Source organism: Chlorocebus sabaeus, chromosome 11 (genome assembly GCF_047675955.1).
Source record: "Chlorocebus sabaeus isolate Y175 chromosome 11, mChlSab1.0.hap1, whole genome shotgun sequence".
Taxonomy (NCBI): domain Eukaryota; kingdom Metazoa; phylum Chordata; class Mammalia; order Primates; family Cercopithecidae; genus Chlorocebus; species Chlorocebus sabaeus.
Genome location: NC_132914.1, coordinates 94931335 through 94958696, shown reverse-complemented (window position 1 = coordinate 94958696; position 27362 = coordinate 94931335). Strand labels below are relative to the sequence as shown.

At 38.1% G+C, this 27362-nt stretch overlaps 1 protein-coding gene across 5 annotated transcripts in view; it reads right to left on the bottom strand.

The window, feature by feature from the left end:
* Positions 1–7916: 7916 nt before the first annotated feature.
* LOC119623841 (uncharacterized) overlaps positions 7917–27362 on the bottom strand; it is a 147797-nt gene continuing 128351 nt past the window's right edge. The window contains exons 12-14 of one of the 5 annotated variants that reach the window (XR_012094568.1): positions 21291–23498; positions 15829–16040; positions 7917–10472 (exon numbers count right to left, since the gene is read on the bottom strand). Coding sequence is in view for 1 of the 5 variants with exons in the window: in XM_073021024.1 (XP_072877125.1) it covers positions 23406–23498 (93 nt within the window). In the remaining 4 variants the exon portion in view is untranslated. Of the gene's footprint in view, positions 10473–15828; positions 16041–19477; positions 23499–27362 lie in introns of those variants that run through there. The other 4 variants (XR_012094569.1, XR_012094570.1, XR_012094571.1 and 1 more) reach the window with 4 other exon arrangements.

The following is a 27362-nucleotide window of genomic DNA, read 5'->3' as shown; positions in this document are numbered from 1 at the left end:
ATTCCTCCCCCACACAAGAGGAGACTGTGTTTATTGGACTACATGACCAAAAGCCCAGTAGCACACTTGGCTCCAAGCATGAATCAATGCTGAAATAGTACATAAATTGTGTTGTTAAGAATGCTTCTCTCCCTCGCCCCAACTCTTGGCACAACTTTACCTAATTTGGCTTCATTCTCAGGCAGGGTATTTATTCTCTTGCAACAGTAAGGTGGCCATTAGCAGCTACAGGCTTACATTTGTCCCTAGTGGAAAAGAGTCTTGTTTTTCCTTACTGGTTCAACAAAAGTCCTACAATTGACTGGGACAGTGTGGGTGAAGTGTTGCTTCATCAACTAAGCACTTACTCTGGCCATGGGAGTGAGTATACTGATTGTTCATACCTGGACCCTGGGTTCACTCCTAAGGCTGGCAGGAAGACAGGGTTGTCAACCCAAACTGAGCCACATGAACTGAGAGTTGGGAGCAGATGTTTCTGACAGAAGGTAAAATGGGTTCTGGGTGACCATAAATAACAACGTTCACTACTCTTTTATCAGAATTAATACAAAACTCTGCAATAGCTGAGAAACACGAGTGCCAAGGTTGACTCAACTTCTGCACTGCCGAATCAGGTTTCTTAAACTCCAAGTGATGAAGGATAAAATTAGTCATTTAGCTCTATTAGGAAGAAACAAAACATCATAAGGGCAAGGAGCCAGACATTCATTCATTTATATATTCATTCATTCTGCAAACACATGTCCATTTATTCTGACACTAGACATTGATCTACTATGTGTCAAGCCTGTGACTGGTGCAGGGGATGTAGATGAAAGCTAGTACTTTTCCTTAAGGAATTTACAACCTAGAAGAAGAGAGACAGAGAGGTTTCAATAAATAGCTACAACACAAGGAGGTAAGTACAATATTCTGTTTCCCCACCAAGGTGGCCTCTTCTGGTAGCAATACCCTCAGTCTACAAAGTATTTTCTAAAAACAAGGAAAGCACCATTCACGTATTAGGAAAATGTCATAATCAGTCATGTACTTGCTTCACTCATTAGGAATCTATTTGCTTTCTCTGGGCTTTTAACAAGATTTTCCCTCTTTCTTTAGGAATTCTGAATCTAACCATAGCTAACTTTCCTGCAAGTGAAATGGAAACAGGGCACAAATATCCCCAGATCATTTCCACTTATTTTGGAATGACTGGAAAACGTAATTTGGCCTAGATCCTACCTTACTTGCTATGAGGGCAGGGATAAGTCATTTAATATCTGGGGGCCTCTGTTTATACATCTGTGAAATGGAGATGATAATGCAACAGAGGATTGTTGGGAAAATTAAATGAGATATTATACACAAAGCTCTTAGAAAAGCACATGGCTTGGAGTGGGTATACAACAATAAATAGTAGTTGCAGTTGTATTTTTATGTGTTATTGTAATTATTATAATTGAATTGAAGATCAGAGAAGTTGAGTCTTACTCAGATTTCCTCAGCTTGTTAATGGCAGGATCAAAGCTCAGAACCAGGTTTACTGACTGTTATATGAGGGCTTTTACCCTGATATCACTGGGCCTCACCACTGTAAAGTTTACATTCCCAGTCATGCTTGGATCAGACAGGTCCTGAAGTCATTTGTATTCTTTCAGCACATACCTGTGGGGAGAGTGAGTGTGGCACTGACAAGAATAATCATATTTGGCATTAGTAGAATATTTTATACTTTTCAAAGCTTTTGCATGTGGTACCTCATGTGGGATTAAGTATTTGCCTTGGACACTCCATGCATGGATAATCAAAGTTAGAATTTTATGCTAGTTATTAGATTTGACTTCAGCTTGCTTTCTGGGAGACCTACAAATCAGTTTATCAAGTGTAAGTAGTATTCATCATGACCAGTTTTCAGGGAACTTAGGTCAGCCAACATTGAAAGTTTGGTTTGCGTGTCTTAGGAAAAAGCTGTATTTCCAGGGATTTGCCTTGTAACTGTAGAAAGGGGAGGGGTGGTGACAGAGAAGACACTAGGAATATCATGTAGAATTTAAGCTCTTGCCAGTATCCTGACAGGTACTTCCAGGAGATAGGATTGCCTCCCCAGTACCCCCACAGCTCCGAGTGAGCCGGGGGATACACTGGCCATGGGTCACCGCAGAAGGATGGGTTGACACAGCACCCACTGTCTGCCCCTTCTTTATATGAGGCAATATACACAAGGCTGTTGGCATAGTACCCATCACTTACCAAATGGCAGTTTGAGGATAAAAGAAAGGGCTTTAAAGTCAGAAGAATTTGAGTTCAAATACCTACTATGCTGTCTACCAAATGGTAACTTTGAGCAAGCCACTTAGCCTCTCTGGTCCTCGATTTCCTCATACTTTAAATGGGTATTGGGATACCAATCTGGTAAAATTATGATAAAGATAAAATCTATGAATACAGTGTCTGCAGGTGGGAAGTGTGTAAAACAGAAACTCTTATTAATACTAACTCATTATCATTAGCAGTAGTAGTTGGAAGTCATTATTTACTCAATTCTGAAGGCTGGGGTGGTATTCCTTAAGACTGTGTCTCTCACACTGGCGACTAGAAGACTAGAACACTGGTTGGAAGCAGCTTTTCGGGATGCAGCTCAGGATAGGCGCTAAGATTCCAGACAACCTCAGAGGCTTGAAGGTTCGTGCAGTTGAGGGGAAAACAGTTCATTGCTATACTATAGGAAACCAGCATCCACTGTCACTGAAGGATGCTGCTAGGAGGAGTCCTACACTATGTGGGAGCGCCACAAGGGCAGGTGTGGTATCAGTGCCTGAGACATCCTGCACATAGTCCGTGAACAAGGAGAAGCTCTTGAGAGACATTGCTGTTGGGAGGTATCACCTGGACCAGAATTTATTTAACCAGAAGCAATTACAGAAGAGCCCAGGGGGCTGGGCATGCTGGCTCATACCTGTAATCCTAGCACTTTGGGAGGCCAAAGCAGGTGGATCATTAGAGGCCAGGAGTTCAAGACCAGCCTGGCCACCATGGTGAAACCCCATCTCTACTAAAAATACAAAAATTAGTTGGGCGTGATGGCGCACACCTGTAATCCCAGCTACTCAGGAGGCTGGGGTACGAGAATCACTTGAACTAGGGAGACGGAGGTTGCAATGAGCTGAGGTTGTGCCACTGCACTCCAGCCTGGGTGATGGAGCAAGACACTGTCACAAAAAAAACAAACAAACACAAAAGCCCAAGGACCAGGAGTGACCACATTCCAGATTCAGGTGTTGTAGGAAATGTTATAGCTTAGGAGCTCCAGGTCACTCCAGTACCCAAAGGCAATCTAGGCCAGGTGAGTGTGTGCATTTGTGCATCTGGGAGGTGGTTTGGTAGGAAGCTGATCAAAGAGAGTTAGTATTTGAGTGTTTCAATGCCCCATCTCCACTCCAGGAGACCTGAAGGGGCTGAAGACCCTAATTTGGATAAGACCCTGAGACTGCTAAGGAGATCCTAAATTATAACCTGGCTGCAGGTGCCTAGTACGATGAGTAGCCTGAAAGAGGGTTTCATTAACAAAGGAAATGAGAGCCCTTGTATTCTATTTTATGGGAAATAACATTATCATCCCACAAGGAGATTTCAGAGGGAACATAACTCTGAACTAAATTATCCTGCTGCAAGTGCAGCCAAACTTATTGACCCCTTGATCTGTGTAGAATAACCTTTGCCCATTCTGGAATAATAAGCCTTCCGCAAACTTCACAGTGTTTTAAAAAATAAGTTTATAAAGAGCTTTTTTCTCCTCACCCCTTCACCTTGCTGTGGATTAAGGCTTCCAAGTCAGTGCTTTCTATGACCTTCAACAAGTTTATTATCTCTCAGAGCCTTGATTTTTCACTGAAGAATAAGTATATATAAACACATATACACACACACGCACGCACATATATATGTATATATACACATACACACATATACGTATACATATACATGTATACATACATATGTATTTCAACTGTACATTGCGAACATAAAATGGAGATAGGAAACTTTGAATAATGCTTGGCACTAATAATCGTAACAATGACAATAATATTATTTATTAAGTAGTTAATCTATGCAACATACTGGGATTACTGCTTAATCTATAACAATCCTCAGGTAAGGTAGTATTATTATCCTAATTTGACAGATGAAGATACTGAGACTTTGAGAAGTAAAGACGTTTGCCTAAAATATCACAGCAAGTAAGTAGCAGGGCCAAACTTTAAACTCAAGCATGCTAGTGTTAAAGAACCTGCACTTAACCACTTTGTTATATTTTCTCTATATAGTAATGATTCTTCCATTCAGCAAGTAATTACTGTGTCCCTATTATGTACAACGCACAGTAAGGGTCCCATCATGAACCACTGGGAACAACTTTTTTCAACAAACAGATTATTAGTTCTGTGTAAAGCATAGTAATTGGCAAGAAAGTGTTAAAGAAACATGGGTTAGCTGTTGTCTCTGCTGTTATAATATTAGAACTGGAAGGCAGAAAGAGGATGCAAATGGAACCCAAGGGAGTTCCATTGGTTCTGAGAAGGGAGAAGAAGCATGGGAAACTAAACAAGAAGCAGTTTGCACTAGAAGCTTTACCTCTCTGTTGTTTTTTCTTGTTTTCCCCCTCTCGGATGTCATGTATTAATATCATCTCCTTGAAATGATTTTGGAGAATACAAGTCAAGCCTAATTTTCCTGTGGGACTAGCACACCCAGGCCTTCAGAGAGCTACAGGTATCTGCTGTGTCAATTGTACTGTAAGCATGTTTGCCATCAGTGTGTGGCAACTCCTTTGAAGTCAAGACTTTCAAGAGACTGGGGAAGGAACTTGGTGTGAAGCACCATTTCTCAAATTAGGGACTGCCCTTTGGTGGTAATAAATCTACAATCCAGAGGCCTTCTCAGTGACCAGCCATTTCTTCAGGTGAAACTGAGTCTTGCTCTGGTCCTCAAGGCACACTTGCTGTGGCCTGGGGCAGTATCCAGTGTTCTGGCAAGGTGGAAACTCTATGTGAGATAGAGACCCAGGAAACTTCAGTGGGAACACTGGTGTAATCAGAAAGCCTACATCCTAAAGAACCTTGGTCCAAGAGCAAATTTCCTACATCTTCTCCTCATGCAAGATCCCACATGTGAGCTCTGTCTGTCAAGCAGGCACAACCCCATGACATAATTGAAGGACGACTAACAGAAGGATCACTGTACCTGAGGCTGAAGGACTGTGAAGTTGACCTTGCTGTTCCCACCATTCAAAACTAGCATCCACACCCTTCTGTTCTCAAGGATATCTTTCAATATCACTAAAACATGATGCCTATTAAGTTCATTTTTTTTTTTTTTACCATTTTAAGAAGCAAATCACTCACAAATACAGGGAAATATTTCCATTTTCCTGGTGAGAAAATAATCTATGGCTTAAAGTAAAAATGAACTAAGCCATGATTATATTCTGGCCAAGTAGAGAGGCTTGGCTATACCTCCTGAGTAGCAAAGTCAAGCTTTTCCCCTCTCACTTCATGGTCTCTGCTGCTGATCTGCTCTGTAGCACCTGGGCCCAACAGCAGTGGCCATGTTGAAATAGGATCAATTAGGGCCAACCTCTTGGATGTCCCATAGTCAATCTTATGGACAAGCTTGACTAAGGAAAGAAATTCATTATGACTAGAAGAGTAGACAGTTATTAGTTCCCAGATAATTAGAGCAAATCAGTGGGTAGCTTATTAACTATCTTAGTGGTGAGCCACTGTCTGATATTAATAACTCGTAAAATGTTTCAGAACACCCTTTTTTTTTTTTTGAGACAGAGTCTCACTGTGTTGCCCAGGCTGAAGTTCAGTGGCACGATTATAGCTCACTCATAGTCTCGACCTCCTGGGCTCAAGCAATCTTCCTGCCTCAGTCTCCCGAGGATTGAGACTACAAGCATATGCCACCATGCTCGGCTAATTAAATTTTTTTTTTTCTTTTTTGTAGAGACAGGGTCTTCCTATGTTGCCCAGGCTGGTCACAAACTCCTGTCTCAAGTGATCATCCTGCTTTGGCCTCCCAAAGTGCTAGGATGACAGCCATCAGCTACTACGCCCTCCCAGAACATTCTTGATGAAGCACTGGAAATTGAAGAAGTAAGTCCCTGCCTAGCCCCAGTGTGGCTGACCAACTACTCCAGGGTAGGCTCTTTCCATCAGGCAAATATCGTCCCTTCAGTTGACTCCCCTGTGAGACAATATACGAAGTTAGAGCTCTGACAATATTTTCTCCAAGCCACTGAGTTGCCAACTTCTGTGTGTCCTCACACAGGGGGCTGTGAGGGAGATCTGAGTGGCTGAGCGAAAGACCACATTCAATATCACATCTGCTGTCCGGATTTGTGGGATTTGTGGAAACTTCGATCAATTATTTAGGTTTTCGAGCTTCATTTTTTATCACCTATACACTGAAACTAATAACACTTACCCAATAGGGTAATGAAGAGGACTAAATGAGCTAATGTGTATAAAGTGCCCAGCAAAGAGTCTGACCCATGCTTAGCACTCGAAAGTTCTCTGACAAGGATGGGCGAGGTGATGTCCTATACCAGAACACCACAGGGAACAAAGCACTGAGAATCCAAGAGGGATATGCCTCTGGTGACCCCTGAGTGTTAGTCACCAGGGCCTTTCAGCATCCCAAGAGAGGAAGAAATCATCCCATCTGATTAGAATGTTTTGGAAAAGCATCAAGAAGGAGGTAGTATTTGAAATGGACTTTGATTGTTCATGCAGTAATGAGGGGAAGGTCATTCCAGGCAGAGGAAACAGTAGGAGCAAAGTCGAGGAGGTAGGGATGCATTGTGATTTGGGGAAAGTAAGGTAGTCCATATAGTCTGGAAAAAACGTTTTCAAATGGAGGGAGATAGATACAAGACCGAATGGCCAGGCTAGCATCAAACTGTGGAGGGCCTTAAATGTTGAGTCAATACATTTGAACATTATTCAGAAAGCAACAGGGAGCTAGCTGTTCACAGTCTTTTAACAGAGGAGTTAAAACAGAGGACACCATTGTAGACATAAATGTTATAGTAATAGGACCTTATTTTCATTAATTTTCCAACTAGGTATACAGCAAGGATTTCTCAGTTTAGTATGGAAGCTAGAAGGTGATACTTACAAAGTAGTAATGGCAAGAATCACCAGAAACAATAAGGTAAGGATCCTATCAATTAATATTTGTAGTATAACAAATCATCTCAAAATTTAATGGCTTAAAACAACCATTTACTTAGCTCTAGGGGTCAGTAATTTGAGCTGGGCTTAGCTGGGTCTGGAGTCAGCTGCCAGGTCAGCTGGATTTATTGTTGACCAGGGCACCATGGCTCTCAGCCAAGTGGCTTCTCATCTTCCAGCATGCTAGGCTGGGCTTGCTCACTTGGAGAAAACAGGGATTCTAGGAGAGTGAGTTGTGGTGTGCAAAATGGCTTCTTGAAATCCAGGCTTGCGACTGGCATATCATAACTCCTGCCACATGCTATTGGTCAAAGCAACTCACAGTGTCAACCAACATTTAAGGGGTAGGAGAAGAGACTAATTTCTTGTCAAGTGGACCTGCAAAGTCACATTGCACATCTGCCATAAAGAAAGAGTTCTAAGATGTAGGCATTTTTTTGTAATCTACCACATGACTATTGGGATTTAACAAATATAAGGATACCCTGTATACTTACTCCCATTCCTGGTTACATATTCAAGCAAATAACAACAGTGAATCCCAATAGACCATAAACATGAGGCATTCAGAAATCCTAATGTGAGTCTATTGCAGTAAGTTCTAAAGAGGAGTAAAGGGCTTATGGCTCACTGGCCAGGTGTAACCAAATGTGTTTGTGACTTCTTACTCAGGAGAAAAAAGCAAAATTTAATGGGCTATGGAGGAAGAATTGATCCATGAAGCAATTTGGTAGCAATTGCCAACAGCTTACCGAGAATTAAAGTAATAACAGAAAACTGTCTGAAATGGTTCAAGAGAATAACCTCCAACACTGAAAGTGAAATCATTTAGCGAAGAATAAAGATAAAGAGCCAGCATGGTAGTGCTGAGGCTGAAAATTCAAAAGAAAATTTCAGGGACTCTTGATTCTCATCCTTTTTCTTTCTACTTCTTTTATTTTTTTTTTTAATGCATGAAGAAAAAAAAAAATCAGACCCATCATCGCCAAACTCAGCATGCAATTAAAATAGCAGTCAGGACCAGCCATAATTTTGCCAAATCGATTTTTCACAATGATGTTTGCAACCCCTCTGAGGTTTGGAAGTAAAGTCTGCCTAGCTTATCCATTTCTTTTTCCTTACAAGCATGTGCACTCTGAGATTGGTATTGCTGGACTGCTCATGAATGCTAAGTGCCAGACATTGATTTCCGTTTTGGAGCGGGTGTGGGAGAAAGCATTTCAGTCAATGAGTTGGTGGTCTCCATCCAGTTCCCTAGCATACTAGTACCCCTAGCCGCACTGTGCCATGACAATGGGACCCTTTGTTGACAGTCTTGGCACAAGCACTAAGGATTAACTGGGCATGCTGCCTCCGCAACTCTCAGCTGCAGCTCTGCTCGGTTCAGATCACAGCTCAGGACCAGGAGAAAGCCCGAGAAGGCTTCATTTGTTACTGCCCATGGCTCACCAATGCTGGGGACAATCTGTTGTTTGAAAGTTGTACACTGGCTTTTTTATTTCAGACATAAGCTACACATGGCTCTTCTCACTTATGATGAAGGCAGTTAGCTCCATTATTTTCTTGCCAGGAGATATTCACAGTCCAGAGCATATACAGGAAAACACTTTGTTGGGTGACCTACAGCCAAGAAGTGAGTTTCTTTATGCCGTGGCATTTCCCTGTAAAGTGTGCAGTATGGAAGTTTAAAACAAGTTTTTGGAGTATGACAGCAATGGTATAAATGATTACAGAGTAAAATTTAGTGTATCTAGGAATGTTCTTGGCTAGGTTCACCTTTCTAAGATATCAAACTGTAAATACAGACTTTAAAGAGACTTTTAACGTAGAGTAGACATCTGTTTGTGTGGGCGGGAGAAGGTGTTTTGTTTTGTTGTTGATTGTTTATTCTGCCTGTCCAGCATACCTTCCTTTTTTCTTGTAAACACCCCAAGATACTTTTGAGAATTACCCGTCACCACCACTTCATCATACTCAGACCCTTAATTTAGGTGAGGTTGACCCAATCCTCTCAGTTCCAAGGCCGAACGTATGACTCAAGAATGACCAACTGGACTATTCAAACAACCAGTTGGGTAATCAAACTCAGTGATGATTTCACAAGTGAGCCCTTGACTGAAACCAAGACAATCTGAGTCCATTGCAAGATTTTGCTGGTACTCTTGGGAAAGAGGCATTATCATTTCACTGAGTTAGCTAAAGAAGTAAGGTGTAAGTTTGGGACTGCTGCTTGGAACAATTTAATCAACAAAAAGAGAGCAGCGGAAGGAGATGAAGAGGAATCAATTCCAGATGTCATATTTTGAGTCTCTGAATCCAGCCATGCCTAAAGCTAAATCTATTTCTCGACTTTTAAATTATGTAAACCAATAAATCTCCCCTTATTTAAACTAGTTTGAGGTGCATCTCTGTCCCTTGAAATTGAAAGTGCCCTCGTCAATTTCTAAGAGTCTCCAATTTGTGATCATCCTTTGGGTCAAGTGAATGTAGAGGCCACTGGAGGTGATGTTTTCTCATAAGTATCCAGAGATAGAGACCAGCAACACCAAGGGTGAATCACTCCTGTATTTCCCCCTTGTAGGAATGAATGACTTTGTAATGTTCAGAAACATTTTCTTCTAATATGAATCAAGTTCATTTTCTCTTAGATAGCCATAGAGAAATTCCACGTCCTCCTTCTGCAAATCTTCATCTGTGGGAAGACAAAATTTAAGTTGTCCCTTTAGTCTTTCTTTTGAGACTTTTTTCCTTTGGTCATTCTGTTTCTCTTTGCTCTGCTGGCTTAGATCTTGTCTTGGTTATTTTTTTGAAGTAGAGTGACGCTAATCTGATCAAGTAACTTCCCCATTTAAATCTCTTAAGTGGCTCCTCACTTACCTTAATATAATGCCCACCTTCTTTCCATGGGATAGAAATAGTACCTCCATTTCTAGCATCTAATTGGCTGGCTAAGTCCCATTTTACTCTCTTGTACCCAGGGCTCAGAACATTCCACTTCACTAACACTGTTCCTTTTTCGAGGCTTGTATCTGAGGTAAGCAGGGTCGCAGGGACAATATGAGTCATTGTCATCTTGGCAGCTCTCACAGTCCTGGGAAGAAGTATTACAGTAGCCATCAGGAGAGATTTGCTTGTTAGGCCTCCCTCCTGGAATCAGGTGCTAGCTCTGGGGCACGGGAAAACACCATATGTATAACTCCCAGAACTCCTTGAGGCATCATATGGATCTCCATCTACTGGTTTGGATAGTACTCTCTGAAACAGAGAAATGGGGATCTTGGGAACTTTAAAGAATGTGTTTCCAGTCACTGGAATTCACATAGGACAGGTAACAGAGAAGAATTTAGCACATCAAAGTGTGAGGGTGGGAGCATACAATTTTCACCCATTATATCATCTGTGCCCAGTTGAGAGCTTGGAATGGGTAAAAGGTACATAGTAAATATTTTCAAATGGAACCAAATATTTTAGTAAAGGTCTGACAGATGTTGCTAGAAGTATTGATTCTAATTTCTTCCACCTCACAGTTATTTAACAGGACCCAGAATAACGGTAGCTTTCTCACAAAGCACAACATTATTGATTCATATCGTTTGTGGCCAGTTAGTATTCTTAATAAGCTTGTGGCTAATCAAGCAGGTGTTTTGTCTGTGCAAAAAAGAAGAAAGGAAGGAAGGGAGGGAGGGAAGGAGGTAGGGAAGGAAGGAAGGAAGGAAAGAAGGAAGGAAGGAGGGAAGGAAGGGAGGGAGGGAGGGAGAGAGGGATGGAGGTAGGGAGGGAGGAAGGAAGGAAGGAAAAAGGAAGAGGGGAGGGAGGGAGAAAGGAAGGAAAAGAAAGAGAAATAAAGAAAGAATAAAGAAAGAGAAAAGAAAGAAGAAAGAAAGGAAAGAAAGAAGGAAGGAAGGAGAAAAGAAAGAAAGAGGAAAGAAAGAAGAAAGAAGAGGAAAGAAAGAAGAAAGGAAGGAGAAAAGAAAGAAAGAAAGAAAAAAGAAAAAGAAAGGAAAAAGAAAGAAGAAAGAAGAGGAAAGAAAGAAGGAAGGAGAAAAGAAAGAAAGGAAGTAAGAAACATGAAGGAAGGAAAGAAAAGGAAAGAAGGAAGGATGGAAGGAAGGAAGGACGGAAGGAAGAAAGGATCCAGATATTAAAATATTTAGGTGCTAATTGTTTTTTCTTTCAGTTTAGAATACATGAGAAAAGGATGTAGCTTTGCCTCACCTGCTCTACTGTATTCCAGTTATGCTGTTGGACAGATCTGAGTAAATTTATGATTTTATGATAATAATTCTAACCCAGTGAGTCCAGTATGAATCACACCAATGAATCATATCATTTCTCCAGGCACAGGTATGTCTTACAAATGTATCTTCCAGGACAAAATTTTAAAGGTGGTGCATGTATGATCATTTTACTTTACTTTATCTCTTGGACTTCATTAAATCAACAGAGAACCAAAACAGCACCCAAAAAAGTCGAAAAAAAGATCATACTCAAGACAGAAAAATGAACATGAAACCCTCTAGAACCATAAATCATATCTACTAAATATTGTGAAATATTGAAAATTTATCTATAAGAACAGAAATTATGAGCTAAATATATACCCTCAGACCTCTTTCAGCAAAAAGATCTCCCTAAAATAAGGGATGGTTTTATAAAAGTCTACTGAATAATTAAAGATAAGATAAAAGATTGTCAAAATTCTGAGGGAAAGAAGATAAGACTTTAAAAATTTTTAAGTGTGCAACATAATAATTTTTGACATAATATAAACACATAAACCACTGCATGAATCAAAATTTGAACATACCCATCACCCCCCAAATTTTCCTGTGTTCATTTGTAATCTTTTCCTCCTATCTCTCTTCACCACCCCATTCCCAAGGCAACAACTGATTTGCTTTCTATCATTATTGATTAGTTTGTAATTTCTACAATTCTAGAATATAAGTGGCATCATACAATATGCACTCAGTTTTGGACTGGTTTCTTTCACTTAGCACAATCACATTGAGATTCATCCAACTTACTGTGTATATTAATGGTCTATTTCTTTTTATTATCCCATGATTTGTATATACCATAATGTATCCTTTCACCTATTAGTGAACATGTGTGTTGCTGCCAAATCCAGCCGTCACCAAAAAAGTTGCTGTAAACATTTGAATATAAATCTTTGTATGGATATATGCTTACATTTCTTTTGAGTAAGAACATACAAGTGGAATGACTGATTAAATGGTAGATGTATGTTTAATTTTTTTTAAGAAACTGCCAAACTGTTTTCCAACATAGTTGTTCCATTTTAAATAAGAATTCCAGTTGATCCACGTCCTTGCCACCACTTATCAGAGTTAGTCTTTTAATGTTAGCTATTCTAATAGTTGTGCAGGCGTATCACACTGTGGTTTTAATTTTCAGTTCTCTAATGACTATGTTGAGCATCTTTCATATGCTTATTTGTCCTTCATAAATATTCCTAGGTGTAGTGTCTCTTAAAATCTTTGGCCCAATTTTTAATTGGGTTGTTCACTTTCTTATTATTGAGTTTTGAGTATTTTTAATATATTCTGGACACAAGTCTTTTATCAGATATGTGACTGGCAAATATTCTTTTCCAGTTAGTAGTTTGTCTTTTCAGCTTTATGAAAATAAGATGGAATCTTGTATATCATTTTTCTCATGTGTTTGGTGTCATATCTAAGAAATCTTTGCCTAACCAAGGTAACAAAGATTTGATTCTATGTTTTCTTCTGGAAGTTTTATAGTTTAAGTTTTCAGTTTAGGTCTATATTCCAGTTTGAGAACATTTTTGTGTTTAGTGTGAGGAATAGATTGAAGTTCATTTCTTACATATGCATGTCCCATTGTCTCAGCACCATTTGTTGAAAAGCCTGTTCTTTCTCTGCTAAATTGTCTTTTGTCAAAAAAACAACTGACCATATATTTGGGTCTATTTCTGGATCCTGAAATCTGTTCCATTGATCTATTTGTCTACACTTATGCCAATATTATATTGTCTTGATTTCTGTAGCTTTATAGTAAGTTTGAAATCATGTAGCACAAATTAAATAATTTTATTCTACTTTGAAAAAGTTATTGTAGGCCCTTTACATTTTTATCTAAATTTCAGAACTAATTTACCAATTTTTATTTTTTAAAAGGCCTGCTGGGATTTTTATTAGAATTGAATTGAATCTATAGAACAGTTTTGGAAGAATCAATATCTTAGTAAAGATAAATCTTCCAGCCCATGAATATAGTGTATTTTTCAATTTATGTAGTTCTCCTTCAGTTCCCTTCAGCAAAATTCAATTTCCGTTGTATAGGCGTTGTGTATCCTTTTTACTTTTTTTTTTTTTTTAAGACATGGGGTCTTGCTATGTTGCCCAGGCTGGTCTTGAACTCCTGGGTACAAGAAATCCCTCTTCCTTGACCTCCCAAAGTGCTGGGATTACAGGCCTGAGCCACCATACCCGGCTTTGTGCATCTTTTTCAGATGTTTCTGTAAGTATTAAGTTTTTTTGGTGTTGTGGAAAATGGTATGTGTTAAAATTTTTAGGTTTTGACAGTTAATATTATATTGGGATGTGGTTGGTTTGGTATATTGATTTTGTATACTAAAAACTTGCTAAATTTCTCTATTAATTTTAGTAGTTTTTATTAAAGACTCTGTAGGGTTATACTATTCCATAAGATTATGGAAGGCAAAACCTCCTATTTGTTTTTCTTGCATTGATTAGAATCTCAATAGCAATGTTGAATAGAAATGGTGAGAGCAGATATCTTGGCCTTATTCCTGATCTTGGAGAAAAAGCATGTGGTGTTTCACCCTTAAGTTTGATGTTAGCTATAGGTTTTCCCTAGATGTTTTTTTATCAGATTGAGAAAGTTCCCTTCTAGTTCTACTTTGCTGAAATTTGTGTCCAGAATGGATGAGGGATTTTATGTAATGCTTTACCTGTATAAATTGATATGCCATACGACTTTTATTTTTTGTCTATTAATGTGATGAATTACATATATTAATTTGGAACGTTAAATCAATCTTGGATTGCTACATTAAACTCCACTGGTTGGATTCAGTTCGTTAAAGTTTTGTTAAGAATTTTTGTGTCTATTTTCATGGGATATATTATTTTTTGGTTTTCTTTTTCTTTTTTTGTAATGTTTTGTTTAGTGTCAGAGTAATATTAGCCTCATAAAATGGATTTGGAAATATGCTATCTACTTCGACTTTAAGGAAGAGTTGATATAGTATTGGTATTATTTATTCCTCAAATTTTTGATACAAAGCATAAGTAAAATCCTCTAGGCCTAGAGTTTTCTTTGTGAGAAAGACTTGGGCTATGAGGTCACCTGTGGTTACAGTTTACTTTCAACTGATATTACATCACGTTACATATATTACAGAAACTTTACAACAGTATACTTCCATTTCTCCTCTGCTAGTCTTTGTGTTATTGTTGTCATAAATTTTACTTCTGTATGTGTTTTAAGCTTCATAATACCTTGTTATTATTTTTGTATTAACCATTCAATTACCTTTTTAAAAGATTAAAACAATAAGGAAAGACGTCTCCTGTCATTGAGTATCTGTTCATTTTTTTTTCCAGTCTTTTTTCTCTGTGCATAAGTTTGGCTAATTTCTATTGCTGTTTTCAAGTTCTCTAATCTTTTTTCTGCAATGTCTAATATGCCATTGATCATATCCAGCGTATTTTTCATCTTAGACAATGTAGTTTTCATTTTTTAAAGGTTGAATTGGCTCTTTTTAAAACTATCTTCCTCTATATAACATGCTAAATCATTCCTCTATCTTCTTGAACATACAGAATACTTTTTAAATAACTCTTTTAATAAACTTAGTCATTTCATCTGTGTTTTATATAGGTGGGTTTCAGTTGACTTATTTTAAATTCTATCATCTATGTCATTTGTAGTTGGGTTTCCATCACTTAATTTTTCTTTTCATTATGGATTGTATTTTCCTGATTCTTTTCGTGACAATACTTTTTATTGAATTCTAGACTTTCTAATTTGACCTTGCCAGGTGTTGTACATTTTTGCATATCTATAAATATTCTTGAGCTTTGTTCTGAATTGTGGCTAAGTTGTTTGAAAATAGTTTTTGATCCTTTCGGGTCTCATTTTTAACATTTATTAGTCTTGATTCAGAGCACAGTGTGGGATATTTTTCCCCTATTACTGAGCAAAACGCTTTTGAGAAATCTACCCAGTGCCTAATGAATTATGAAGATTTTCAATATTTCATCTATAGCTGGATGATCAGGACAGGAACTCTTCCTAACCCTGAGAGATCTCCAGGTATGTTGCCTCTGACATTTTGGGAGGGTTTTTCCTTACACTTCTGATCTGTACTTACTGATCAGAAGTACTCAGCTGAAGACTGAGATGAACCTGGCTGATCTGCAGATCTCTCGACTTTGTTCTCTTTCTCTCTCTCTCTCCCCTGCACTCTGTCCTGTGAGCAGTAGCCACTTTGGGTTCACTGTGTCCCCAGCTTCTTCTGTTCATTTCAAGGAGACTGCCAGGCTCTGCTAAGACTCTGCCTGTCTAAGCAATGACCTGAAATCTCTCTCTGAGCACTTACCTGGGGCAATCTCAAGGCTTACTTTATTTGTTTAATGGCCTCAATCTCATTTGTTGTCTGATGTCCAATATCTTGAAAACCACTGTTTCATGTATTTTGTCTGTTTTTTGTTGGTTCGTGCTTTTACGCAGAAGAGGAAGTCTGGTCCTCGTTATTTCATCTTAGCCAAAAACAAAAGCTGGATGTAAGAATTTAAAAGAAGTCAAGTTTTCCTTTAAAAAAAAATCAAGCAGGCAAAATTTCAGTAAATTATAGGATTTCTTCCTACATCTTTTCGAAAAAAAAAATATGCTTATAGCCACAGCCTCTGAAGATTTCTTAAAATAAACAATTCATAGGTGAAGAAATCATGGTAAAAGGTGTTGTGGTGAGCTCTGACTGCTTAAATTCATAAATTAAGGTTTTAAAGTATGGAGAACAATATCATAGAATCAAACATGATTGTTATAACTGTTGGCAACCTGATGTAATAATAAATTAAGTAAAAATTAGGGGTTTGCATAGGAAAGAGGATAAAGACATATTTGTCTTGTTTTTAATAGCAGTGAGTCAATAACGATGTTTAAAATTGAAACCCGTTATTGGAAAAACAGAACAAAACACAAATTTTAACTGCCTACTATTTTTCCTGATCTTTTCTTTTTTTAACTTTTGAGGTTTTTTTTTTTAAGAAAATAAGGGGTGTGTGTGTGTGTGTGTGTGATTCAGCAATTCTTTTGCATGTATTCAGTTTTTGTCTTCCTTTTAATACAGCCAAATGAACACAAAAGCTTAACTTTTTTTTCCTGAAAATCCATGAGTATCAGAATAAAAGAATTTAAAAAGGTATAATCTCATCATAATAAAGAAAACAGAAAAGGAAATTATAAGCAGATAATAGATTTCAACAATTTCTGGAAGAGAGAAAGAGGGGTGCTCGCTGATTAAGAAAATATTAAAAAGCTGCAGCTTAAATATACCTGTCTCCTGGGCAGGAAGCAGGGGCTACCGTGGAGAGTATTAGAGAATTACAGAGAGAATCTTGATTAAGAAATCATAGAACAAGTGAAGGGTAGCCATAAAGTTTGGTTGAACACAGGCAACGGATTTAAGTTACATGCATAGGTCAACTGATTCCCTTACCCCCTTACCCCCAATTAAAAAAACAGAGGGTTAGTATTTAACCCTTTAGGAAACTGTACTATTATTACAGATACTTTTGTTCCTTTTTTTTTTTTTTTTTTTGTGGTACATCTGCCTATCCAAGAGTTAAATAGCCTCGTCCTGTTGTACTTGCTCAAGGTCATGTGATTTATTTGGCAACAAATATTAGCAGAAGTGATGTGTTTCACTTTCAAGCAGGAGTGTTAAGGGCCAGCACATGGTTCACCGTGTCCCTTTGCCACAACACTGCCAGTATCTCTGAGAGGAGCTATTTTTGTTAGCCCAGGTCAGATAATAAAGCGAGAGGAAGTGGAACATAAGCCAATGCATGGTAGACTTGTCATAATCTTTGTTCTTGTAAACCATTGGGATTTGGAGGGTTGTTTGTTGCTATAGCATTGCTTAGCCTAAACTAATACAAACTTCAATACAAAACAAGGAAAGAATGCCCCCCGCCCCGACACACACATACACACACACATAAGGTTCTCCTTCAAAGAACAAACTGGAGAGAATTAAAACAGCTATTGTGGCTGTCATTGCTACAGAGGTAAAGCACTCATCATTCTCACTATTGTTGAACTTGGGAGGCCCTTATATAATAACCGTTGCCTTGTGCACTCACACTGAGGAAGAGCCTTCCTGCCAATTTTCTAGCTGTATACACAGTTCTCCCAGTCAACATTCATCTTTCTTCATTGTTAACGCTGCAAATAGACAAGTAAGGTTCATTATTCATTTAGGGAAAGTCCCAGTCTGAAGTGATGGAATAATATAGTCCAAAAATTATGAGGCCAGGGGAAATAGGGAATATTCAGAAAATAGACAGAAACAGAAAGAAAGGAAGAAAGGAGGGAGAAGGAAGAGAGAGAGACAGGAGAAAAGAGTAGAGAAATAAAGATAAATAAAGAATACCCTCTTTATTTTCCAGGAAAGTTGGGAAGATATTTTATCAATAATACAAATACAGGATGGTGTAACAGAGCTCTAGTTTTCCTCCCTAAATACACTTCTACCCTTCTTCCTAACGGCATGCAGCTAGACTATTTTTCATATTCCTTCACAGTTAGTTGTAACATGTGACAGTTCTACTCTATTTAATGTGAAAGGAAGCAATGCACGCAAGTATTGTCTCAGAACTTCTTTTTTCCTCTCTGTGTGGATGTGGCTATGACACAGCTTTGGCCATGCAAAAGAGAGTGACACCTTAAGGGATGACATGGTGGAAGACGGAGGGAACTTGAGTTCCTGAATGGCTTCAGGAAGCACAATCACCCCATCCATCTCCTGTCACTTACCCAAGAATGAAATAGAATTTGGTATTATTTAAGTCACCATATTTTGGGGCCTATTGTGACAGCAACCTAGATTTATGTCAATAACACGGATGATGTGAAAAAGTAACAGAGAGCAAAACAAGCACAGGGAAATTAATAAACAAAATGGCCAAAAAACAAAATAATGGAAGATAACTTGAGGATCTATCCCAGTACATATCACTAAAAAAGACAGGAAACATACAAGGGAACAGATAATAAAGTATCAATACCAAAGCTTCAATGCCTGACAACTAGAAGTTCTAGAGAAAGGATGAAAAATGTGAGCAGGAGAAAATTAGTAAAAAACAACAATAACAACAACAACAACAACAAACATTGATTTTATTTATACGAAATAAAAAAAAAAAACAGAATAACTGAATCTTTCTGTTAGACGTCAGGATAGTGGTTACCTTGCCAGGGTGATTAGAACAAAATGGGAGAAAAGTTTCTGAGGTGCTGGAATTATCCCATTTCCTGTCTTTACTGCTTGTTACAGGGATATTTTCAGCTTGTGGAAAAAAATAGATTATACTCTTATGACTCATGGATTTTTCTCTAAGTAGATTATATGTAAATAAAAATTTTTAAATAAAACAAAATGAAGAAATATGAACAAAACTTTCCAGCACTGAAGTGAGATGAATCTTTAAAAGAGCTTTTCAAGTCCTGGAGAAAGAATATACAAAAACAAATACCATTCTATAATTTCTAAAATTTCCTAATGCTAAAGATAAAGAGATCTTAAAAGTTGCCAAAGAGGAAAAAGAAGTAATTTATGTTAGAATAAAAGTAGATCATCATCAAACACCTCACCATCAGTCACACATGCTGAAAAATGATAAAATAGAGCCTTTGAAATTCTGAGATAATGAATTTGATCCTAGAATTCTATACCTAACCCAACTAATAAGCAATTATAAGTAGTCACATCATTTTCAGATGTGTCAGAACTCACTAAGTTTGTCTCCTTAGCTCAAAGTAGTTATTTAAGGATGTACTCCAGCGAAACAGAGGATAAGAACTAGAAAAGTGAAGACATAGGATATAAGAAACGGATAAACTGCCAGACGCAGTGGCTCACACCTGTAATCCCAGCAGTTTGGGAGGTCGAGGTGGGCAGATCAGGAGGTCAGGAGATTGAGACCATCCTGGCGAATATGGTGAAACCCGTCTCTACTAAAAATCGAAAAAAAAAAAAAAAAAAAAGAAAAGCTGAGCGCGGTGGTGGGTGCCTATAGTCCCAGCCACTTGGGAGGCTGAGGCAGGAGAATTGCTTGAACCCGGGAAGTGCAGGTGTAGTGAGCCAAGATTGTGCCACTGCACTCCATTCTGGGCGACAAAGCAAAACTCCATCTCAAAAAAAAAAAAAAAAAAAAAAAAAATGGAGGAAAAAACCAAGAGTCCAATGAAAAGATCAATTAGAATGACTGCTGTGTGACAGGCCAAAAAAGAATTGACTAATCGTAGAACAAGAAATCACTGTCCAATGAGCATGCCTTCAGGAAGAAGGGAACAGATTCCAAAGAGTAGTTAGAATGATTAAGAGCTAGACAAAATCAATTACATTTTTCTCCTCTCAAGGCAACAGACAATTAAAAACTCCAGAAAGCAAACAAGAATATTGTGTCCTAAATAAAAAACAAATTAGAATTTGGTGAAGTGTAAGAATAAAGAATCTTTTGACCTTGGTTCTGGAAACATTCTATTTTTCAGTGAAATAGGAAGAGAGAGAAGGAATTAGAGTGTTACACTGGTTCTGCAGGGAAACATTTACATAGTCATAATAATGTAAATGCTTTTAAATGCTTTCAACATTTATGGAAAATTATAACGATTCATCACAATTAGAGAACAAAATGTAAATGCTATCAACCTTGATAACACAAAGTAAGAGTACAAATACTTTTAGATCTGATATGTGAAAAAAATGGGAAAGGGAAGAGGCAACAAATATAACAAAAAGGTAATGTTGCTAGTATCTTTATTTAAAAATTGCATGGTCATGGGACATTTTTAAAAATTGTGCTAAAAAGAGATACATAAATTTATCTATGGTGATAAGACTATTAGAAATTGAAACACAGAATAAAAATGTATTACTTTTCTCTATTAATCAAATATACAACTTCCAATAAGTTATGAATGAAAGCACTTGTTAGGTAATGTTACTCAATACTAAAGGAAGCTTCTGAAAACTAGAACCAGGATCTACATGTTCATAGCATAGTGCTTGGCATATAGAAGTTCAAAATAAGTATTTGTTGAGAGAGCCAGTACTTGCCTCTTTTTGTTCTTTTGTTTCCTATCTTGAGTTGCTTTTTTGACAGAGCTGGGGCCCATACTGCTAACGTTTAGTTGGATTTTTAGACTTGTTTGAAAATTGTTGCATAGTACCTAAGATAAAGGTCTTATCAAGGAATCAAACAGAGGTCATCTCAATTAAGATAAATGGAAATCTCTAATGAGTGGTTAGCATGAAAATAAAAGCCTTAGGCTGGGCAAGGTGGCTCATGTCTGTAATCCTAGCACTTTGGGAGGCCAAGGCGGGTGGATCTCGAGGTCAAGAGTTCGAGACCAGCCTGGCCAACATGGTGAAAGTACCCTCTCCACTAAAAATACAAAAAATTAGCAACATGTGGTGGCGGGCACCTATAATCCCAGCTACTTAGGAAGCTGAGGCAGAATTGCTTGAACCCAGAGGCAGAGGTTGCAGTGAGCCGAGATCGCACCACTACATACCAGCCTAGATGATAGAGCACGGCTCCATCTCAGAAAAAATAACAAAAAAGAAAAAAAGAAAAAAAAGAAAAGCCTTAGTTGCACAATGGCTAATTTCCTAGTTTCTTTTGTGAATTTCTCTTAGGAAAAATAAAATCTAGTAAAGATCAAGATGGCGCCTCCCAACTCCAGGTTTTTCTTCAGTCTGATCAGTGAGTTAGAGACATATGCTATTGTGCATCTGGGGTTGAGGGAATGGGGTAGATGTTTAATACTTACTTAGTCCTTCCTTCCAGACAAATCCATTTCCTTTGACATAATTTCTGCTCCTCCATCAGTTGTGAGTATAAAATTTGATTATCCGACAACAAATCCTGGTTTAGTTTCCCGTCTTTAATCAACATTCCAAAGCATCTGTTTATTTAGCTTTTGCAAGCAACTTTTTCTCAAACCCCAGAGAATGCTTTATGAACAGTAACTCACGCGTTTCTGAAAATATTAGAACAATGTTCCTCTATAGCATTTTATTTTTTGGAGGACTCTGTTATCTTCATAGATGACAAGCGGTAACTACTTCCACACTCTCATTATTGACCCCTTTCTCTCTATAATGGGCTATTATCAACCTGATTTTAAAGGAGAGATTGTGCCAAGAGATGGCCTTTTCTTTAAAATGGCAACTTTTAAAACATAAAATAAGCAAGCAACTGATTCAAAACAGTTAAGGAGTTAGGTTTTCCTCATAATGACGTCATCAGTGACAGAATTAGCTGACTGTTATTTCTTTGCCTTCAATTGCTTACTGAACTACTTCAGCCAGAGCCCCCGGTTCTAGTCCTGTTATCTGGTTGGGGCTGAGGAAACTGGTATAGATTCTCTTGCTATGTAAATTCTTTGTATTTTATGACTATTGCCTTGAATAATATTCGTTAATCAAAGAGAACAGAGTTAAACAGACATTTATGTGCTCCTATCTTTTCCCCATTTAGATTCCATGGTCCAAGCTCTGGGAAGCTGCTAGAATTGCCATTTTTCAGGAATTTGTTTGTGAAGTGGCCAATTTACCTCAAGGCCTCTGTGGCTAACACCAAGTGCAAGAAATGACAGGCGTGCCATAGCCTGTCAGCTGCTACAAGTAAGTAACGTTAATGGCCACGACTGCAGAAAGGGGTGCATAAAAATCATAAAACAGTAGACTTGCATAGGACCATCCAATGCCATCATTTTATATATGAGAAAATTGGGTTTAGAGATGAATGGGTTTGTTCAAGGTCACACAGGTACTTTATCAGGGCCTTATGGTGTTGTGATTTCTTTATACTCCACCTGCTCACCACATTCAGCTGCTAGAATGATCCTCTGCCAACCCAGTTTTGTTACATCACTCCCCTGCTTGGAAACCTTTAGTAACCCCCTATTGTTTCTAGTGTCAGAGCTGTGAGGGGTGAGCAGCTGGCAGAAGCCCAGAGCTCTGTCAGGGACCAGGCGCCTGCAATGAGAAATAAATGGTCAGCTCTAGCAGCAGCTGTGGAAGTCAGATGACAGAGAGGCAGATCGTTTGGGTTCTACTCCCACCTGCATCATTCTAACAAGCTGTCTTGAGTTTGGATGAGCCCCTCTGATAGACAATTCAGACCTTGATTTTCTCATCTGCAAAATGAGCAAGTTAGACCGGACAGATGTCCATGCTTCCCTTCAACTTGGGGAGTTCATGTCGCACCCGTGGCTTTCCCCAAAGCCTCAAAGTTGAGATGTAATATGTACACAATGCCTTTTTCTCTCAGTGCTTTGTGGTCTTCCTTTCCTCCCAGGTAAAGAATGAGAAGGTTTTCCCAGTGCAAATCCTGTAGTTTTCCACTTGTGAAGGACTGAAAAACTATGGGAATAATTGAAGTCCAACATTATCCTCTTCTGAGCTAACTTACTGCCTGCAACCCTTGCCCACTCTCTCTTATACCAACCTTATTTGTTCCCAGTTGGATGTATCCCTGTTTCTTTCTCTCCCTTCTACAATTTTCCTCCTTCTCATAGATTGATCCTTTATGGATAACCATATTTCCATTTCTCTTTCCAATCTTTCCCTCTCCCCCTTCCATCTTTTTACTTTTTTCTCTCATTCTTCCTTCAGTTTTTCTATTCTGGTGACAAACGTCACTTGTCTGTCTCCCTCATCAAGAAAAGGATTATTTTCCAGTTTGGAAAAGCAGTCAATCAGAGGAGCTTTTTTTTTCCCCCAAGTTTCAACCAATCTAGATCATTGTGGAGCAGAATCAAGATTTCTAATGGGATGAAGAAAGGTAATTTTTCCCAGGGCAAAGAAATAAGATTGTTGACAGGAAATGACCCCAGTCTTTGACCTCTAACTTAACAGAATACTTAACCACACTGTTTTGTTCATTCAGAGAGAATCACCAGTGTACCTTTGCAGAAAAATATCCAACGAACTTGCAGGAAATCCCATTTCTCTGGTTCCTCATGAGTCGGTGTCTAACAAAGGAAAGAAAGAAAGAGTTTTGCTTCATGTTAAGAAAAGTTGGCAACCAAAGTTGAAGGCAGGTCTGGACGCTCTGTACTCTGTGTAGATTATCTATCACCCGAAGGCTATAGCTTCAGCTTCCTCTAGCCTCTTTTACTGCCACCCTTTGACCCTTAGAAAGTAGCTTTTCTCTGCAGTGAGAAATGAAATGTGAAAAGTGGGTAAAGAAACAGAATACAAAGGGAAAAGGTAGAAAAAAACAACAGAGTAGGATATAGTAGAAGGTGGCAAAAAGTGAAGGGCTTTCGCAAGGGAGATATTATTCTGCTGGCTTTCTGAAAGGTTTTCTCAACATGTGCATGCTGAAAACACAGGATCTGCTGCATGCCCGTCAGTGCAATTCCCAAGGCTCTGCTTTCATTAAATGCAATTTCCTTTCCTCGGGCCCTGCATTTGCGGCTGCACTGGTTATAGTTTGGGATATTTCATCCATTTGTGACCTTTCTTTTGCTGACACCCTGCTTACAGGCAAGTGTTCATGCCAGTTAACCTTCTCTGTTTTCCCCAGGTGACCTTATGAATTTCCAACAGGAAAAATACAAAATCACCAATTTGTTTGTTCATTACCCAGAGGATAAACACAAAGTGGAGAAGCCTTTTATCTTGCTGCACCGGCAAACCTGCTCATTACTCAGCATCGAACAAACATTTGCTAAGAGTTAATAAATCCAGAGTGTGGCTTTCTTTGTGTGGGGAATGTCCTACCATCCGGGGCAATCACTCATTAAGGAAAAAGAAATCCAACACACTCATATTTTATTCATGGCTTCAGAAATCCCGGGGGGGGGTGAAAACCCAAAATTTATAGACACAGAGAAACCCAAAACAAAAGGTTCCCACTTTCTCATTTCAAATGACACCTTCTGACCCCCAGCCCATTTGAGGAGATGCTAATCCGTGTACAAAATGGTTTCAATACCATTGCCATTTCAGTCAGTTGGTCTGATTGTTAGCACTGAGCCCGGCGACCTTTCACTATATCCCACCATTAAAAGAGACCAAGGTATATTAAAGCATTGCTCTGAATAAGTCCAATGGGTAATACATTTTTGCAGTCATCAATCACAAATATCCTCTGAAGATTATTTAGACTTCCTTGCCCAGCTGTCTGCTGTAGAGGTATCTGGGCAGGATTCACATTAACGGCATCAGCATAGCAACTCCAGCAAGTGTTAATTTACCAATGATTCCTGTGTCTGCCAGCCTAGAAAGGCTCTGCTGATTTATTGGACTTGAGCAGAACTCTCATCCATTATAGTTTGTCTTAACTTAATCAAAGGTATCTTCTCCCTTCGGATTGTCTCACCTACAAACTCCGCGGTCACCATGATAAATGTGCCCGCTTGACTTCTTTTTCTGATTACAGGGAATGAAGCATCACAAGTAACTTGATACATTCTGTAAATGCTGTGGCTTCAGTGCTGAGATGGCTGGAGTTATGTTGTATAGCATTGGCTATGTGGGGAGCTGGAAGGTGATTGCACTGGGGTTTTGACTGAGTGATGTAATTCATGATTGGAAGCAGAACAGAATTCACAGGGATTTCTTAGTTGTTTAAAAGATCAAGAAAGCAAAGCAATTTTCTTGTTTGTTAAGGGAGGCCTTTTCATCCCTCTACCAACAGCAATACGCATATCCATCCCCATTCCCACACACCCACCACACACACACACACACACACACGCACACACACACCATAACCCACAGACAGCCACATTCTCTGCAGAAAACGTGAGTGGCTTAAAACAGTTTTTAATCTAAACCCTCCCCAAACACAGTGGTTGATAAAAAGAGGATAAGGATGTATCTGAACAAACAAGAACTGGAGGAAACAACCAATACATTTTGAATTTTCGAGTAACTAATAAATTATACCCAAAGGAAAACGACACCTTTAAATAACCAAGTATTTTTTTGTATGGAAGAAGTGTCTTGTTTTTGTTTTTTTCATGGCTTATGGTAAATGTTCAAGATTAATCTCTCGACTTTGCCTTTGACCTCCTTTTAATTAACAATGGTTTGAAATTGGCAACCATGAATTTAAAATGTTATTATTTGACTAACTCACCTACCTCTTCTTCTTTGTAGATTTTGAGGTCCTCTAAGAAAGTCACTGTTTTATTCCTCTTTGCAACCCCAGCAATTAAGTTAGCGTTTGATCTGCTCAGCGTATTCATAAAATGTGAATGTTAAACCGAATATTCACATTTAGGAGAAAAACCCCATTAATTTTTGTTGTCTCCTATATATGGACATAGTTCCAAGGATAAATATGGACTGATAAAGCCTCCAGTTGACTGCTTCACTTTTAAATCATAGCCCTGTTAAAGAGCAAGCTTTTCTAAATTTCCCTGGTCAATAACTGCCCCACCCCTGCCTGGTCAACCTATGGTGTCTGGCATCCAGAAAGTCAGTATATATATTCCTCTGCTATTGTTTGTGGTGAACATATTTTATTCTGTTAAATACATCAGGTTTCTGTAGTACTGTGTTTAAAACAAAGCCTGCAAAGAGTAGACATTAAGTGACAAGTTCAGAGTTTAGATCAGAAGTCAGAAAAACATGGTCTAGGCAAATCTCGCTTATAGCCTGTTTTTGTACAGCTTACAAGCTGTATATGATGGTTTTGACATTTTTAAAGGATGTTAAAGAAAGCAATAAAAAAGAATATGCAAGAAAAGCCATATGTGGTGCACAAAGCCTAGAATATTTACAGAACGTTTAAAATATTTAGAGAAAAAGTTTGCTGACTCCCAGCTTAGATAATCTTAGACAGCCAACTTCTGAGCATTTTTGAGCATGAAGTAGTTTGATGAAGGTTGATTTTTAAGTATGTTGATCAAAAAACAATGTGTAGAAAAAACTGTACTAATAGATCTAGTATAAGGTAATAAATTAGTGAAAAGAAATGAGAAAATGAATGTGTCATCTTCTCCAGCAGTGTATACACTCCTTAAAGTAAGAAATACATTGACAGATTCTTGATTTTTCTGGGATGATCATGATTTTATATAATCTTATTATTTTCTAGACAGGTAATTTTTTGTTTATATTCTTGTAGGAGAATTTAGCAGATTATAAAATTTTAGTTTGTTTGAAGATGCTATTCCTTTGTATCATAGCACCTATTATAATGGATAAGTATACTATTACTCGAATCCATTTTTATGAAGGTAATCTTTTTCTCTTATTCCATATCATAATTTCTATTTGCATTTCATGTTCTGCAATTTTACTAGGATCTATAGGTTTATTTTTATTTTCTGTAACAGCTTTTTCTAACTAGTGCTTCTTCAATCTATGGGTTGATGTGCTCCTTCATTAAAAAACAACAACAAAACATTTCTAGCCATTGTTTCTTTGAAATCACTTCTTTGTTTTTCTCATTCCTTACAACTCTTGATACAGCTATCATTAGATTTTCTTATTATTGCTTTCACATATTTTAAATGCTCTCCCCAATTTTCTGCTTTATCATCTCTGCTTTGCACAGATGATTTCACTAAATTAGTGTTCCAATTTACTGATTCTCTTACCAGCCACATTTAGTATATGCGTTAATCTGTCCATTTAATTTTTCTAAAATGAAACTATTTGGTTCTTTTTCAAATCTGTATCCTTTTTATTAGGTCTAATTTTTCCATTATTGATTCTATTCCTTTTTATCCTGCAAATATTTTAAACATGCTTATTTTATTGTTTCAGAGTATACTCTTCTATTTATGGCAGTCTTGTGAAGCTCTCCTTGGGGAAAAGATACAAGGCTTATAACTTTTATGGGAGTGGAAAAAACATAGTGTGCGACCTAGAACCAA